Genomic DNA, 18,550 nt, shown 5'->3' with positions numbered 1-18,550 from the left:
CTAAAGTCATATTGAGATATTAAGCTGCACTTAGGAGATATCAAGTCTAGAAAATTACAAGATAAAAGTCGGAACTGCTAGATTCAATGTCACATTGTCACATTGTGCAATATAAAGTCTCATTTTGAAATGTAAAGTTGCAGTAATGAAATTTAAAGTCACATTACAAGAAACAAAATCGCATTTGTAAGACTTACCCCCGGTTTCACAGACAAGGCTCAAGCCTAGTCCCAGACTAAAATGTAAGTCTGAGCTGTGTCAACTGAAACTTGCACTGACTGATCTTAAAATATATCAGTGCGTTTGTTTTGACTCAAGATGCACACCAGTAATGTTTTTTCTAAGGCACGTTTATGAAAAATTACTTAAATGTCCCACTTGAACTATGGCCTAATCCTGGTTTATTCTAAGCCCTGTCTGTGAAACCAGGCCTTAGTGTCACATTATGAGAAACAAAGTTGCATTTGCGAGATTTAAAATCGTATTACAAGAAACAAAGATGCATTTGCAAGATTTAATGTCACATTCCAGAAACAAAGTTGCATTTGCGAGATTTAAAGACACATTGCAAGAAATAGTCACATTTGTGACATACAAAGTCACAATATGAGAACAACAAAGAAACATTTGTGAGATCAAATGTGCTTCACGTGGTAACATCTAAATTAATTGATTTTATTCAAATAAAAATGAAATTTAACCACTGAATCAACCTAAAGTTAAACCAACAAAACTAAGTTTAAGGGTTAGATCAGGTAGAAATAGCTCTTTAACATAACAATTACAGGTTGCCATTTTTTACAGCATCAGTAAGTTCATCGGTTTTGTCAGATCAGAGTGTCAGCTGTTGGCACTGGTTGGTGCTTGATTTCACCGAATGAATATGTTCATTTACCATTTGTCAGGTCATGGAGTAGAAGTGAACAACTGTAATCTGGTGACTGCCATCTGTCTCTGCAGTGTTAATCAGCCTTAAATTGCTTTGGATAAAAGTGTTGCGATTATGAGAAGTAAAGTCACAACTGGGAGAAATAAAGTCACATTGCATCACTTTTCCATTAATAAATAACTGATAAACAAGGTGCAGACAGTCTCAAATTGGGTCATGGAGACGCAGCATTTACAAACACCAGAGGGATGATGTGTATATATTCAGGAGTTCAGAGGGATCAAGAACTCATCACCACCATCCTAACTATGCATCATCTGCTCAGCATCATTTTCTTTTGTTATATGGGCTGTGAAGAGGTTTTACCAACTGTCTGAGGAAGGGATTACACTTTACAAAATAGGGCTGTGGGTAATATAAAAGTAAATTTGGAATTGTATAAAATGAGAAATAAATCTGAATGAATCAAGCAGTCAGTCTGTGCACACAGAACTATCACATTTATATTAATCTGTGTATAAAGTGTATTAGAAAATGGGTGCAAAAAAGGTAGCAGCTATTCCTATAGCCTCATGCCCAGTTCAGACTACACGATTTTAGCCCGATTTTGTCACGATTTGCTTGACGTAGGGTGTCGTGGGGATTCGTAAATGACAATGGGCATCGGGACGCAAGATTCCATCGTTTCAGCACGTGTAGTGTGTCATAATGGAAGACAACCGATTCCGCATCTGCGATGCTTCACGACAGAAAGACTAGCATGTTTAATTTTTTTTTCTGTCGTCCAAGACGAGTTCTGTCACATTGGTCACGTTGACCAATAGCAGCACAGAAGCTCTTTCATATACCGGTTTCAAACATGGCAAAACGAAAGAGAGATGATGGTGCTGCTAGGTGGAATTATGAGATGGAGGAAAGGTTCGTGGAGCTGTGGCAACAGTACTCCTGCCTGTATGATGTGTCATCGAGGGACTACCACGACAGAACAAAGAAAAAAAAATGCTGGCGAACTATAGCAGAAGCTCTTCAGCAGTTTACACTCGTTTTCGGAAGTCAATCGCTAGTTTGTGTCATCGAGGGACTACCACAACAGAACAAAGAAAAAAAAATGCTGGCAAACTATAGCAGAAGCGCTTCAGCACAAAATCGTGTAATCTGACACAGTGACTATCGTGACCGATAAAAATATTGTGTAGTCTGAACCTGGCATCAGGCTTCTGTTTAGCATGTTTTTGTATTTGTCTAAGCACTCGTGTCATTGTGCTTTGTTTCCACACTTAATAGTCATCATACATATCAAGAACTATATGACCTATACCACAACACACCAACAAATGACTGGAGAGTGAATAGTATAGATATTAAAAACACTGGATAGCATTACCAAGAAACAAGGATGCAGTCAATGTAATTTGCTTCCATTCTTAATGGTTTCTAATTAGCTAGTTTGTATTTTAAATATATAATATAAATGTGTTCACTTTCCAGGCCTGCAATGGCATTAGATCTACCCACCCACTCAGATAGCACTAATGAGCAGAACGGTCTCTATAGACTTCTTTCTTGGAGGTCTGTTGCTATGAGACAAACATTTAACCAGAAAATGTGGCCTAACCTTTATCGATGGCTTAAGGGATTTCCGGTTTATACATTAATAATTGATGCGCTGTGACCTGTTATTCTGAGGACAGTTGCTGTGGGAGTCACAGCGCCTCCGACTCTCAGCTCAGATGTTTCAGCTAAAGAATTTATTCCTCTGAAAAGATACGTCTACCTCTTCTTTTCCGCAGTTGCATTTCAGGGCGCATTATGTAACTGTTTTGCAAGTGGATTCATCATTCTCTTTTTTTTTTCTAGCATGTTGTTCTGACAGAGTTTGTCTGGGAGTTCAACAACTGTCTGATTTGATAAACATTCTCCATCTCAGTGTGATTGTTTGTTTGTGTATATTGTACTGTAGTGCTAAACAAAAATTCCTCTCGAGGATCTAACATCCATCAATATTCATTGTCATAATACAGAAAATTACTTTGGCATCTAATGGTGTTTTTGTAATAAATAAAGATGAATGGTGAAATTAATTTCTCAAAACACTTTCAGCCATATTTCAGACATCTGAGTATAAATACCATTCTGATAACAAATGTGGACCTATTAAGTTAAATTATGCATTTAATGGGAGGACAGCCCTTGAAAAACAAAGTAAACTTTAGCATACTTTAAAAGAAAGTACTTACTATGGAAATGATGTACTTTAACATAATAAATGTTTATAATGGAGGCAACCAAACAGTTTGCAGTAGCCATTGACATTTTCATTATATGCAAGTACAGTTTTTAAGACTTTTTTTAAGATTTGAAGTACACTATTCAATAAGCACACTTCTTTTTCACAAGTGAGCACATCTACAGTAATGTGTGTTTGTTCATCACACATCAATGCATTGTTGAATGGTAATGCTAACCACAACTATGTGGTCAAATGTGTGAAGGTTCATCAAGAGTACAGTGATTCTGTCCTCTAAACCTCATTAACCTGCCAGGAGGGAGGCAATTGTGTGCTTACAGACTAGAATGACGATTACCTCTTGCATTTGCAATTCAGATTACTGTCATGCACAAAAGAGAGAGTGTGGCAGTTCAAAAATAATCCTCTATTAACAGATTGTGGATACGTGTATCAAGTATTTGACACCATCAGCTCCTCAAAAGTATTTGTGACTTGAATCTTGAATCAGGAGCCGTTTATTTATGTGACATCTCAACTTCATAACATAGGTTAGATTAAGATTATGGTTGAGAAAGGATTCATTTAAAACATATAGGTATATTCTTAGCTTGAATCCATATTGCCTTTATTTGCTATCAGTGAAGGTCCAAGAGAAGCAGAAACTGAGCATGGTGGCAGATGATCTCAAGTGTGTGTGTGTGTGTGTGTCATAACTCCATGTTCTGCAGTAGTTAGAAGGTGCCAACATCAGTTGTCATTAATAGCAACAGATCATCTCCATAAATTATCACTAGAACTGTGAACTTGATTTTAACGTCAGCTTCTTTGAACCTTAAATCTAATGGAGGAGCAACTTTTTTCCAGGACAATTTCCCCCCAAACTTGATGCAGATTAATAATTCATAACAGCAGCACTATCTCACCCCTTGCTGATTATTTGCAAACCTTTTGCAGGTTTTAACATGTTATTTCATGGCAGCCTATTGTTCATAACATAATGGATCCGTAATCATTAAATATTTGTCACATTCTGACTCCCTTATTAATTATAAAAGGTTTTTACTGCATTTGGCTTCATATTATTCAAGTCTCGTTCCTGAGCACTCCATCATGGACAGCAAGACTTATACGTTTAACCTTCTCCAAGTGTTTTCCTTTATCTCAAATTATGATCATATTAATATGTTAACTGTTTTGTTTAGCTACTTAATGTTAGATAGGCTATTGTGTTTCAGTGATATGCTAAAAAAAAACAACGTCTACGTTGATTTTGAATTTATAAATCTCCAGCAAATCCATAAATAAAATCTAATTATCATACACATGTTTTTTTGTTTTGGTTTTTTTTGGCTACTATTTATGGCTGTAGAAATAAACATTGTCATATTTTTGGTGTCGATAAATCAGACATAGCTGACTTTAAAAGAGCAATTTTTACTAAATATTTCGAGCTCATAAATGTGGCGCATCTACAAAAGCTTGTCTAATCGTTTCGAGACGTCACAAAAATAATTGAATATGAATAAGACAAGCACTCACTCGCTCCCTCCCTCCCTCTCTCTCTCTCTCTCTCTCCTCTTGTTTCCTCTCCTCTGGTCTGTCTCATCCTCGTCTCGCTGTTGATCCGTCTCTGAAATGATCGCAGACGCACATCAGATGTTGAGGATTCATGTATCTGGAGGCTGGAGCTGAACTCAACGATGTCATTTGGATGTAAATAGGTTACCCCGGTGAACGCTAGTTTACCTGACCTTCCTGAAGCTTTTTTAGTTATTGTTCTGATAAACAAATCATCATGGATCTGTCATTTATGGCCGCGCAGGTAAGACATTTCACGTTTTTGTCTCGAGCTATAGATAGCCTACAGATGTGCATGAAATGATAAAGTCAGCTTGAACTTCACATGGAACTGTTTGTTGAAGTCAGAATGTACAAATTTCAGCTTAATCATATCAGCAAAACTAATTTAGATATATACTATATAAACCGTAGGGTCCAAAAGTCTACATCCAAAACTATACAGACGACATTAAAAATGCTGGAATTAAAATCCTGTTTACAGGCTACATAAAAAATAAACAAAGTTTTAGGATTTGGAATCCACATTATTTATGTTTCTGCACAATTTTAGGTCACTATCAAATACATTTGTGTATAGGCTATATTTGTGCACAAGTGTATTAACTGCTTTGTACAAAAGGTTGCATGGTCTTACTTCCATTGAAGCACAAGATGCTAACATTCTCAAATCATGCTGGGGAACATATATCACCAGTTTTTTTTTTTTTTAACAAACTTGTGGAGTTCATGATAAGCTAAATACCAAAGACATTCTTCTTAGTCACCCTTAAAAAAAAAATTAACCTGTATGCATGTGGCAGATATTGATTCAGCAATATTTTATTTAGAAAGAATGAGTTACCAAGGCAATTAGCAAGCAACCGTCGGCTTTTTGGAGAAAAATTCCAAAAAATATTGACTATGTAATTATAACATATAAATTATCCTTTGTTTATTATTTCATCCACACACTTTAGAACCAGTAGCAATTAACTGCAATTAAATCCGTCCTAAACATATTTATATGCAGTTCTAATAGTCTTAAATATATTAAAAAATATTGCATTTATTAGACCGTTAGAATGTGTATGCAGTGTGCATGATTCAGAGAGTAATAAAAATTAAGAAATGATAGGAACAACTGCAGCCTTTGTAATGAGCTGTAGAGCAATTATTGTTGGAAGACTAATGGGAGAGAACAGCAGTGCTCAAGCGTTATAGTTATGTTCATTTCCTCGTGTTTCATTAACTTGGCAGAAAAAAAAAAATCAAAAGTATAAAGTGTTTCAACACTGCAGCAGAAGAAACTTACTGAAAAGTAAGCCAAGTCATAATAAGTGGCAGTTAAAGGCGAAATTATTTTTTTGTTCGGTTTCATCCCTCATTTGTGCCCTTGATGCAAATGAATCTTTGGCTTTATGTGTTTTGACAGGTGTTAAACGATGGCTGTGGTTTCTCACAATGGCCCTGATTACTGGCGAGATTGCCATTAATTGTCCAACTTCCCTCATTAATCTCATATAGTGTTGTCTCTCTGGATTTAATTGAATTGCTCCATTTTGCTCAAATGGTGCGGAACGGTGAGCCTATTTTTTGGGAACAAGCTAAGTTATATCAGTGAAAAAGTTATGCAACTACTTATAGTACTGATAAAGCTGAGAAAAAATTAAAAATTTCATTTCCTTCCTATTAAATGTTCAAAACAGGCTTTCACAAATGGTTTACATTCATCCTTTTACCTAAAAGAACATTAGAGCAAATGTGCACCCAGTGAACTCCCTAAAGAAGTAGCATTTTAAGGCATCATGGATTTACTTTGAAAGAGTCTTCACTTGTACTAAAGCAAATTTCACAAATGATTACAAAGAAACTGCAAGTAACACACTGAATTAAACGTGAAATTTATCGCACATGCTCATTGAATTTTTTGTTCTAATCAGTATGTCCACAAAGATGACAACACTGGCCCAATGTTTCACAGTTTAAAAAAATGGAGGTGATGAAACAACAACAAACTATTTGAGTAAATCAACATTTAAATTGAACTAGTATATTGAAATTTTTATCGGTAATAACTAGTTTCAATGAGTAAATGAACATTTATTTATTCTATTTCTTTTATTTTTTTTTTATGGGTCATGACTCATAACTTCTGGAGAGAAATAGAGCAGATGTTGGTTAGCTTTCTAGAGCACATGTGCTGTCCGCCTGTGCGCATGCTGTCAAATGGAATAGACTGTAGGCCTATATGCTATTGTGTTGTCGTGAAAACTTAAGTATGCTTTGGACTTAATGCTTATCATGCTACTATTGAACTCAATTGCATGTTTAATCTCCTATGTGGAACACAATTTGTGTGAGTTGCTGTCAGGGTCTAACGGTACACACATTTGTACCAAAATTTTTCAGTACAGGGCCTTTCGGTTCGGTAGACATGTGTACCGAACAAATACAGAATTGTTTTAACCACTGCATGAGTGGAACCTCACTGAAAACTTCCAGTTTTATATATTGTTACTTTTGATCTTTCAAAATATGTTTATTTTTTATTCAAACAATAAATGCCGTTTTAAAGTTCTTTGATGTGGTCTGACAGATCACTGTATAAACGCCTCTGTTCAAACGGCAGTGTGGAGCGCAAGTGAGCGTTATCATCCCTTCCTCTTTACTACTTAAAACTTAGTTCCCTTTCGATTCGTTCACTTCGACATTGCATTTGGTAATGCTTATGGGGAAAACCCTTTCTTCAAATATACTGAAGCCTTATTGAATCATGCCAGTAACACTGGCCAATGGTGTTCAAGCATGCAAAATATGAGGGGCTCCCCTCTCTATATAAGGCAACGCTTGTACGTCATCCATTCAGAATCTTTTCCTTCAGCCAACCTTCTACAAGAAGCAAGAAGCCTATCATCAAAGAGTACTCATTGTGATCTACACGCTGCAGTGTACAACGCCTTCTCTTCCCCTGCTGTGTTCTGGTGAGCTTCGGACAACGATGACCTCTCGATTGCCTCTCCTGTGCAGAGCCAATCGAACCTTCTGTTGGCCACGAGTCGTGTGTCTTCTGCCTAGGTCGCGCCCACGCAGAGGCGGCGCTTGGGGGGTCGGACTGCCCCCACTGTGGAGATATGAGCCTCCGGACTCTCAGGCTCCATGTGGCCATCATCCAATGCAATGAACTCACCCAACTAGCCCTAATGTGCTCTTCCTCTGCAGCCTCTTTCGAGCCAAGCAGATCGCGCCGGCTCAGTGTCCACGTGCTCGTCACCCCCCTGCGACAGGTCCCCTTCCAGTGCGCTTCATGACCGCTGATCTGGTGTGGTGTCCTTCGGTGCTATGGATGGCTCTGAGGATGATGCCATTTCGGTGGCAGCATCTGTAAAAGAGGAAGCCTGCTGAATTACACTGCGCTTCACAGCAGCGATGCAGAGGACCTCCATCATATGTCATGATGTCGAGCTCCTACGCATCCTATCCAAGGTGGTTGATGAGCTCGGTTTAGAGTCTGTCTAGGCTGTCTGGACATCTAGTTGGACCCCGTGGCCGTAATGACACCCCGCAGAGGCCCAGTCCCTTTTTCCATCATATGTCATGATGTCGAGCTCCTACGCATCCTGTCCAAGGTGGTTGATGAGCTCGGTTTAGAGTCTGTCTAGGCTGTCTGGACATCTAGTTGGACCCCGTGGCCGTAATGACACCCCGCAGAGGCCCAGTCCCTTTTTCCATCATATGTCATGATGTCGAGCTCCTACGCATCCTGTCCAAGGTGGTTGATGAGCTCGGTTTAGAGTCTGTCTAGGCTGTCTGGACATCTAGTTGGACCCCGTGGCCGTAATGACACCCCGCAGAGGCCCAGTCCCTTTTTCCCCGAGGTGCACGACGAGATATCGAAGTCGTGGAACGCGTCGCTCACCAGTCGAGTGCACAATCCGGGATCCTCCCTCCTGTCCTCCGTGGACAGTGCTGACCAAGTGGGTTATGTTAAACTCATAAGATGTCATGAAAGTGAAAGTGACGCAGTTGGGGGTTCGGTGCCTTGCTCAAGGGCACCTCAGTCGTGGTATTGAAAGTGGAAGAGAGCGCTGTACATTCACTCCCCCCACCTACAATCCCTGCCGGTACGGGACTCAAACCGGGACTCGAACCCACAACCTTGGGTTACGAGTCCGACTCTCTAACCATAACGACTTCCCCATGACTAGAATACTTAGTTTACATACTTGGGCTTTCATAAACACAGTAAAAGTTTGGCTGGTTATCACGGTCCAGCTAATCCTGCTGGAAATACCATAAATACACCATTTGCCTCAGTGATGGTGGTGGAACATTTTCTAGGTAGCGCGCCACATGCAACAATTTTAGCATACATCCCAGTATGATTTATCCCAGTATAACAAAAGGAAAAATATAAAGACTTGAAACATTTTAAATAAAGATAATTGTTTTACCAAGTTCAAGATTAAGTTTGAGGATGATTCAAGAAATCATTTTTCAAGATAAATTAATACATTTTTCTTTTTTTTTATTTGCATAATTCACAATTTATGTATACAATGCAACAGCAAAAACTGTGAGGAAAACATAAATGTCACATTTGTTTAGAGCATTCTCTATAACTACAAGTCAAGCTGCAATACCAAACAGGACCACACGGAGATGCCAACAGACCACTATACCAGTCACCTTAACCTGATTGTATATACACGGATCCATTCAGAATTATTAAACAGAGCAAAACACAATTTAATAAAGCAAATAAAAACATTCTGAATTTGCCAAATGTGGTGATCTGAAGGCGTCTCGACATCACCAGTGAACAGTTCCTCTGTCAGAGTGAGTGTTGATGCCAATATGTATATAAACACCACTGACCATTGCAAACTTATATAAAAACACGCTTCTTCAGCGAGTATCCATTATAAAACACTTGCCAGATATGCGATCATACTGAAATGTGCTTGTGCAAAAAAATTATCAGAAAGCGCACATACACAGTCTGTTTATTTGCACACTAATTATAATGGACCCACGAGTGTCTAATAATGTACAATTCCTGTATGTCACTGTAATCGTCTTTACCTCCATTACAGTCGTCATCCATCAAAACTTTACTGGTAAGATACTGGTTTGCTTTATTCAGGCCACACAGATGACTTCAGCTTAAAGATAATTAATAGAGGTATGTTTGTTCCCACCAATCGCTGCACAAGTTAAGGTTACGTATGATGACGAAAGCACGTTAGTGCTAGCCCTCCCGGAACACATAGAGGTTGCATTGCAGACCCTGCCAAAGCCACTAGAAGGCAAGCCTGCAACCTTTAGCCAAAAAAAATGTAACGGCTAATGCTAACGCTTCCGCTTTGGCAGTACATGGGAAAGGAGACCAGAGGCCGTTTTTTCTTTTTTGTTTTTGAATGGATGTCAATGAAGAAGTGGCTTCACTACACTGAATAAACAGCTTTTTAGAGGAAACAGCTTATAATTTCATGAATCGACAGCCTATCAGCTAATCTTCAACATGTTTTACACTAAACAATAGTTTTGGATTGAGCTATTTTTAGAGTTTACACCGGAAAAAAATCACGTTTCATAAGAGAAGTCACAGACTTTTTGCGACAGGTAGGATTCACTTCTTATTCTTATACTCATTTCTATGGTATCCATAAAACGGTGATTGATTGTCGCACAACTCTGACTGAAATTCAATGACATAAAGGCTGTAATGTGATTGGTTATTAAGGCACACGTGATCCAAGTTGACCGTTACGCTTTCCCCAATAGTATGTAATACAGACCCTCTCATCTCCCTATAATAAAACATTCTCTGACCCTGCTGTTCGAAAAAAAAAAAGGGGCGGAACTCCACAGAACGTGACTGATGCTGATTGGACTATATATCCAAAGGCAGAACAAACAGTCTAGAACAGTGACAGCTGTGATTGAATTTGATAGAACAAAATCCCTCCCTTTTGCACTTTGGTGGTGCGTCGCCCTTTCGGCCTAATGAAGAAACGTCCCCTGATCTGCCTGCAAAGAGCATTGTTAGTCTCAACTCCCTCCTTTAATGTGCAACATGCGCAATTTTATTTTATTTTTTTACGGACTGTGACAGAGTGTAATTTTTTTATGTTATTGTCTACACTCAGCATTCAGTGACTTCCCCATCATCTGAATCCTTTCCAGCATTGTGAGTGTGGAAAAAAACCTCATTGTACCTGTGCACCTCTTCATCAGTCTTTGAACCTCAACACCTGCATATTGGCTTATTTTATTTCCCCACTGGCTCATGGCTGCTTTTTGATTCTTTACCCATTTGTGTGATGGCTTTGCTGAGATCTAGCCTTGGGTCTAACTGTAGACTCTGACAGTCTGTGAATCCCTAATGTACACCACGGGATTGTGGGCAGTTCTCCTTTGGGACAACTCTGTACTAGCAATACTCTACAGCGATAATAAATGCTTTAGCTTTTTCACCAGGCTCTTGACACCTTTTGTTATATTTAGCCATCTCGTTAATCATTGCATTTGCATTTTTAAAAGCATCTTTGACATTGATGTATTTTTTTTTTATGTCTTTGTGTGTTAGTGCTCATGCTCAATATATCACCTATTGTTTAAGTGAATGGGTTCACTTCCTCTTTTGAGTTCTTTCTCTCAACTACAGCTATGTGAAACCTGCCAAAACTGCAAATTCAAACGGGCAAACTACCATATTGCAAAATAATAATAATAAAAAAACATGAAATAACAAGTGAGATTAAAACAAAGTGAACAAAAGCTGTAACTGAAAAAAAATACAGCCAGGCCAGTAGTTGGCAATGTCACTTAAAAAAACACTACGCACCTGCACACATAGGCATTCCTATAGACTGAACATGTAATACACATGCACATGACATCACTATTTTCTCAAATTTGTGTCACAGAGACGATAACAATATTGCTTTTAAAATCTTTGAAACCCATTTTCAAACATTTGCATTTTCAGACTCCCAAAACACAATGTCATGTAAAATAACGGCCAAAATGCATGAAAGATTTTCCATTTTTAGTTTGAAATGCTGTTGTGTAAACACCCCCTGCCCTGCTGAGTTTAGCTCCAACCCTGATTAAACACACCTGGACCAGCTATTGAAGGTCTTCAGATTCACTAGAAAATTCCAGGCAAGTCTGTTGGAGCTGGCTGAATCTAAACTCTGCAGGACATTGGCCATCCAGGAGCAGAATTACATTAAAGTAGTAGTTCACTCATGAGTTAGATGGAATGGCTATTGTGAAGTAATCAGGGTTGGGAAGCTACCCAAAAATGAATCTAGCTAAGCTCCCAAATAGTCAACAAGAAAATTTGCCAAGCAACGCTGAAAAATATCCTATCAGAATGAGAATGATTCAGATTGATTTCTAAATCTGTTCATTAAATAGAGCTGGCTAAGTGATTATTCGTTAATTGGGCTTCGCTGTAGTTGTGATTCTAAGCAGCTAACAGAACATATATTCAAATGGTATGTCATATATTGTAAGGAAAACAAAACAATAGCTTGTGTCAATGCTACCCCGCTACTTAATCAATAAAATAACTTCACTACTGAAAAGCTACATGGTTTTATAAATAAAGATCCTGCTACCTCACCACTGAGAATGCATACTGGCAGGTTTAAGGTGAAACTACTACAGAACACTCTAAGTGATAATATTTGAATTAAGGTTAATTCAGGTTGTTTAAAGGGGTCATATGATGTTTCTAAAAAGAACATTATTTTGTGTATTTGGTGTAATGAAATGTGTTTATGCGGTTTAAGGTTAAAAAAACACATTATTTTCCACATACTGTACATTATTGTTTCTCCTCTATGCCTCGCCTTTCTGAAAATGTCGATTTTTACAAAGCTCACCAAAGAGAAAGGACAAATTGAAATCGCATCGTATGACCCCTTTAACAAATGCAGTCTGTGACACTAAAATTGCGAGCCAAAACAAGTTCACAGACTGCTAATGCGGAAGTTCTTGGCGTTTCAGCCAGCTGAACAAATGCCACATCACCAATCTGGAACCTCCTCCTCAGAGACCTGAGGGTCATTCCCTGCTAACTGAGGACAGCGATGCCTGGGCAAATGTGTGCCCATAAGCACGATGAAGGCAGTGGGACGGGCGCCGGAAGCTTGTACAGCACCGCTATGAATGGAAATGGCACTTCAATGTAGATAATGCCGTGTAGTTCACTGCACACTAATTCATTTGCTCTAACCAGAGGATTCCTTGTCTCAGAGGCAAAAGCTGATGGCTCGCATAAGGTATTTTTCTCCCATCTGCCCCTCTTGAGTTTCGTGAGCAGCACTCCTACATGAGGTGATACCCTTATGTAAGCCATCACAGTTATGAATGCATTTGAATTCGAGCTTGGATGGAGGAATCTCATGTTTTTAACTGGACGTCTTTCGGATTCATCACAGTTTATGAGGTCAAAAGGTTAAATATTCCAAACACATGTTGGTTATGCTAAATAAGATTGGCATGGTCTCATACAACAGGGGATTTTAAACGCTTTGATTATTTATTTGTGTTCAAATAATAATAATAATAAATTAATTAATTAATTAAAGTTTTAACCTGCATTTAGAATGGCGCACTACATTCTGTTGTTAAATCGAATATCGGTATATGAACAGATGATGTCCTGTCAGAAAATTACCAGTAGCTTTTTTGTTTTGTTCTTACAGTGCACAGAGTACAAACAATTAATTGAAACAAAAGGCTATTTTTTGAGAACTAACCAAACTTTGTGAAGCTTGAACTAGTGCATTGACACATGAATAAGCCGGCGTTCATACCAAAAGTGTTTTTGTGTCCATCCTTGTTTGTTTTCTAATGTAAATATGCACTAGATTAATGTGAGCCATGTTTTGCTGTTTTAAAACACGTCTAGGAGACACTTTCATTCTACACACGTGCACCATTTATTTACCGAAGTATTAAAAATGCTTATCTCAAAGTCAACTTGAATTTTTTGCTAACATTTTTCACATTATCAGACCACCTACACAATAAAGCTACAATTATTTTGTCAGGATCATTGAATGGAATCCTTTTAATCAGAAATGGCTGCTAGAAAGTATGATTGGTTACACTTTACTTGAAGGGGTGTGCATAAGACTGACATTACACCTTCATAATCATGACATAACACCTACATAATCATGACATGACACATGTCATGAATATGAAGGTTTTTTATGCATGTTTATGACAACTGTCATTAAGTGTCATTCGCTCAGTTATGTAATTTTTAATGCAAAGAGGACATTGTTTGAGATGTCTTTGTTATGGGCTATGGTTAGGGGTAAGGGTAGGGGTAAGGTTAGCTTAGGGTTAGGTCAAATAATGTCATATTTGCATTAAAAATTCATTGTGGTTGAGCATAAACAGTGCAAAACATAGGTATTTTGATTTTCTGCCAGCGATTCCTATATACAGTAGAAAAATCACTTCCTGCCCTCCAGCTGCATTTCGCACCACAGCAATGACATCATGTGCAAACAACCTTTTAGCTGAATATGAGATCAGTCCAAACCAACACTAGGTCTTCTGGAAATTGGTCCAGCCCTTTTTCTTTTTCTTTTGCAGTCCTCTCTCTGTAAGATGAAGAGTAATTGTTATTCTGTGGAAGAAGAGCTTTAGTTTGAGAGTGCAACCCTTGGCTTGGATAGATGAGGACTGTGTTGTGTCTTGCCACATAATGTAAAGCAGCTTTTAGCATATGCCACTACAGTAACATAAGGCTAAATTAGAATCTGTCTTTCAGTATGATTTATAGGATGAGACACACGAGTAATAGAGATTGGAAAGGCAGCAAACTTTGTCATAAAGACATAATTAAAATGTTAAATTAATACCCCCAATTTCCTTTTCCTGAACTTACTTAACTCTTAAAAAGTTAAGTATATGTGGAATAATAAAACTAACCATGCAAGATACATGTCTAAATATCATTTAAAACTTTTATTTTCTGTAGATAAACATCAATGAACATGAAAAATCACATACTTTTTTTGTATGTAAACAAACATTAAAATGTATTACAAATTTATTTGAATCAATTTAAAATGTAAAAATATGTGACAGAATGGGTAATAATAAAGGCTGCAAAATTACCATAAGCTATAATGTATAGTTTGGTTTGTAGTTGATAAACTTATACTAACCAAACTAACTAAATAAATAAATATTTTGATATAATTTTTTTTGGTAACAAGTTACCATACTGTCCATTAGTTATTATTAATTAATGCATTAACTAATATTAACTAACACTGATCAATACATTTGTTACAGTATTTATTAATCTTTAATTAAAGTACAACTTTTCATTGTTGTTTCCTATCAGCACAAGCCCATTCAATAATATTAGCAGATAAAACTTTTTAATAATTATTTTAATAATGTATTCATAAATGTTGATATAAATATGAACTGAGATTAATAAATGCTTTACAAGTATTTTTTCATTGTTAGTTCATGTTAACTAATGTAGTTAACTAATGTTAACAAATGGAACCTTATTGTAAAGTGTTACATATTACATACAAGTGTTTTCTTACAATAACTAAAGTAACAGTGTTGAATGTGTACAAATAGAGAAAATGGACTGAAATTATGATGTTACAATTTATTAAATTAAGGAATATTAGTTTATTTTTATAATGTGGAAAATCCTATAACAAAGTTGCACAAAAATGTGTAGCACAGTTAAATATTATGTTTTTGGTAGTTGAAATTACTTTGAATGATCAATTCACAGAATACAATTTAACAGATTATGTAAAAAATGGATACATTTGAAAATTCTGTAATTTGTACATAAAGTACAATAGAAAAAATCTCTGAGGTTGGACAGGTTAAAATTTAGGTTTTAAGGGTTGGTTACAGACACTTGACGTGTTTAAAGTAAACTTGTTTTATGTTAGTTTGTCTAAATTATCTAACAGTTTTGTCTTAGGAAACAACTACAACAATGCTTCAATAAAACTAAGTGCCATCTATCGCTGTAAATCACCTGAACACAAAGGAGTTTCACAGATAGTAGCACTAAGTTTCTGTCAGGGATTTGTATATCATTTCTAAAGTTTAATTGACAGCAGATGCAAATGTCATGCCCTTGGTGGAGGATATCTTATATATCCGGTCCTTTCCTGCCGCATCCAGAAAGGTGCTTCATCATTCTGAACTTTCATACAAAGTTTATTTGCAAGAATAAATCACTATGGCAATCAGTCATTGGTAGTGATGGATTGCCACTTTTAATCAAATCTCACACTGCCAGCAGTTTGGAATTCAACTGGATAGTGACTGGCAGGCAAAAGCACTGCAGAAGATATATATTACCATAGTGAGTGAATCCAAAACTATGACACATTGAAAAAAAAATTGGCCATTGTCCTGTGGCTCTGGAGATTTATAAAGTCAAATCGTTTCCTGAACCCTATATCCTCCTTCTAGACTAGGATCCACTATTCTCTCTGCCTTTCTTTAATTTGTGGGTGCCTTGAAGGCCAAAGTGCCAGTGAAACCCTGACTGCACCTCAACTAATAATAAAGTAGAGGTTCATAAAGAAGTTGCTGAAGGAGGTTTTCTAAGACTGGAATCAAGAACAAAGAGCTGCAGCTGTGAACAGAAAAGGGGATTTTGTCTTAAAATTGTGACATTTGAATGGAAGGAGGGCAAAAAATAGCTGTGAGGCCTGCTGTACAGGGAGCGCTCTGTCTTGGGCACAGAGATAACACCCGTCTGGAGGAACGAAGCTTCATCATACTGACAACGATCCGTTATCAGTACAATAAACTTCTATCGGTATAGCGTGGTTTGTATGCGTTGGTATTATCATATCGAACATTATTCAAAAACTGAGAATAATCTAGGAAATTGAAATAGTTATGTTATACAAAAAGGGGAGAGTGTGGTAAGCCATGTTTTAAATTTTCCTTCAGGCAATGAACAATGACAAATAATGAAGAGGGAAAACGTACTCGGTTACTAACGTAACCTTGGTTCCCTGAGATACGGGAACGAGTACTGCGTCTTGCTAGACGCATATGGGAAAGAGCCTTTTTTCTCCTGAACTGAAGCCTTTTTTCATTCACGCACTGAAACTGCACGGCCATTGGTTCGTGCAAGCGGAGCTGCACGAGCCTATGGCGACAAAGCCCGCCAAAGCCTGTCAAAGCCCGCCAGAATGGGCGGGGCATCTGACTATATAAGCAGGCGTTCGCCAAAGGATTCTCTGGTTACTTTGACTGAAGCGACGACTGAGTGGTGCAGCTACATAGCACGGCTAGCAACGCAGTACTCGTACCCATATCTCAGGGAACCGAGGTTACATCAGTAACCGAGTACGTTCCCTTTCGATACTACACTCGTACTGCCTCTTGCTAGACACATATGGGAACACAGTACAATCACGCCATGCTAATGTAGTGGAACGACTAAAAGTTTCAAACTTCCATAAACAACCGATGCCCATAGAGAAGTTAACAACAACCCAAGGCTAAGACGGGCTGAGCTTCCTGAGGTCACACCCGGCCTGGTTAATCGTTCCAGAGTACTCCTGTAACTTCGACACCCAGGGGTCGAGAGCTAACAGGTGAACTAATGCCAGAGAGCTTGAGCGTGATACGGCCAAGGGCTCTCTGCCAGATCCGTTTACGCAGCGCATGTCACTTCAAGCGAAAAGGACCCTGGCCGGCAAGGTTCCAGGTTATAAAACCTTGCGAATGTGAATGGCGAGGCCCAGCCGGCCGCCTCACAAATATCTGCAATGGACACACCACTGGACCATGCCCAAGACGATGCATCTAATCGAGTGGGCCCGTACTCCAATGGGGCATTGAAGGCCCAAAGAAGAGTACGCTAGCGAGATGGAGTCTACTATCCACTATTGCTTCGTAACCGGAATCCCTTTGGTGCGGTTACCGAAGCTGACAAAGAGTTGTTCCGACCACCTATAGGGGGCGGAACGCTCAATATAGATTCTCAGAGCTCTGACGGGGCAGAGCAAAGATAGCTCTCTGTCCTCTTCAGTTGGAGGAAGCGCGGAGAGCGTAATGACCTGTGCTCTGAACGGAGTGGAGAGCACCTTAGGTACGTAACCGTGCCTTGGTTTCAGGATGACTTTAGTGTCATTAGGCCCGAATTCCAGGCAGGCGGGGCTAATAGAGAGCGCCTGCAGGTCCCTATTCTGATTACTGATGCCAGTGCTAGAAGCAGAGCAGACTTCAGCGATAGCGACCGAATGTTGGCAGACTGTAGCGGCTCGAAAGCGGGGCCCTTCAGGGCCCTCAGCACAGTGGGCAGATCCCATGAAGGGACGGTAGGGTGACGAGGCGGATTCAGCCTTCTGGCACACCTTAGGAAGCGGATGACCGCACTGTTTCTGCCCACCGATTGAAGGGACGGTAGGGGGACGAGGCGGATTCAGCCTCCTGGCACCCCTTAGGAAGCGGATGACCGCGCTGTTTCTGCCCCCGATTGGCCCTCAATAGGGGCATGAGAGGCCGCTATAGCCGCCACATAGACTTTCTGCGTGGATGGGGAACGTCCCTTATCCAGCGGCTCTTGCAGAAATTACAATACCTCTGTCAAATCGGAAGTATGAGGGTCTATGCCGCGGTTTAGACACCAAGCGGTGTAAAAAGATAAAGGGGAGCCACCAGGAGAACCTTGTGTTTTTGTTCCTTTACTCGCCTGATTACCTGTGGGATCAGAGCGATTAGGGGGAAAGCATAAAGAAGGAGGTTGGGCCAGTCGTGGGCCAACACATCCCTGGTCTTTGAGAAATAAATTGGGCAGTGAGAGTTGTCTTCTGAGGCGAAGAGGT

At 38.9% G+C, this 18,550-nt stretch overlaps 1 protein-coding gene across 1 annotated transcript in view; it reads left to right on the top strand.

The window, feature by feature from the left end:
* The first annotated feature begins 4,858 nt into the window (after window positions 1-4,858).
* LOC107668130 (uncharacterized protein C14orf132-like) overlaps window positions 4,859-18,550 on the top strand; it is a 23,492-nt gene continuing 9,800 nt past the window's right edge. The window contains exon 1 of the mRNA XM_016459922.1: window positions 4,859-4,941. Within this exon, the coding sequence (XP_016315408.1) occupies window positions 4,915-4,941 (27 nt within the window). The 5' untranslated portion in view covers window positions 4,859-4,914. The remainder of the gene's footprint in view (window positions 4,942-18,550) is intronic.

This window comes from Sinocyclocheilus anshuiensis, unplaced genomic scaffold, assembly GCF_001515605.1.
Source record: "Sinocyclocheilus anshuiensis isolate Anshui unplaced genomic scaffold, SAMN03320099.WGS_v1.1 scaffold2461, whole genome shotgun sequence".
NCBI classification, from domain to species: domain Eukaryota; kingdom Metazoa; phylum Chordata; class Actinopteri; order Cypriniformes; family Cyprinidae; genus Sinocyclocheilus; species Sinocyclocheilus anshuiensis.
Note: the sequence above shows the minus strand (reverse complement) of the source record. Positions and strands in the feature narration are given on the sequence as shown.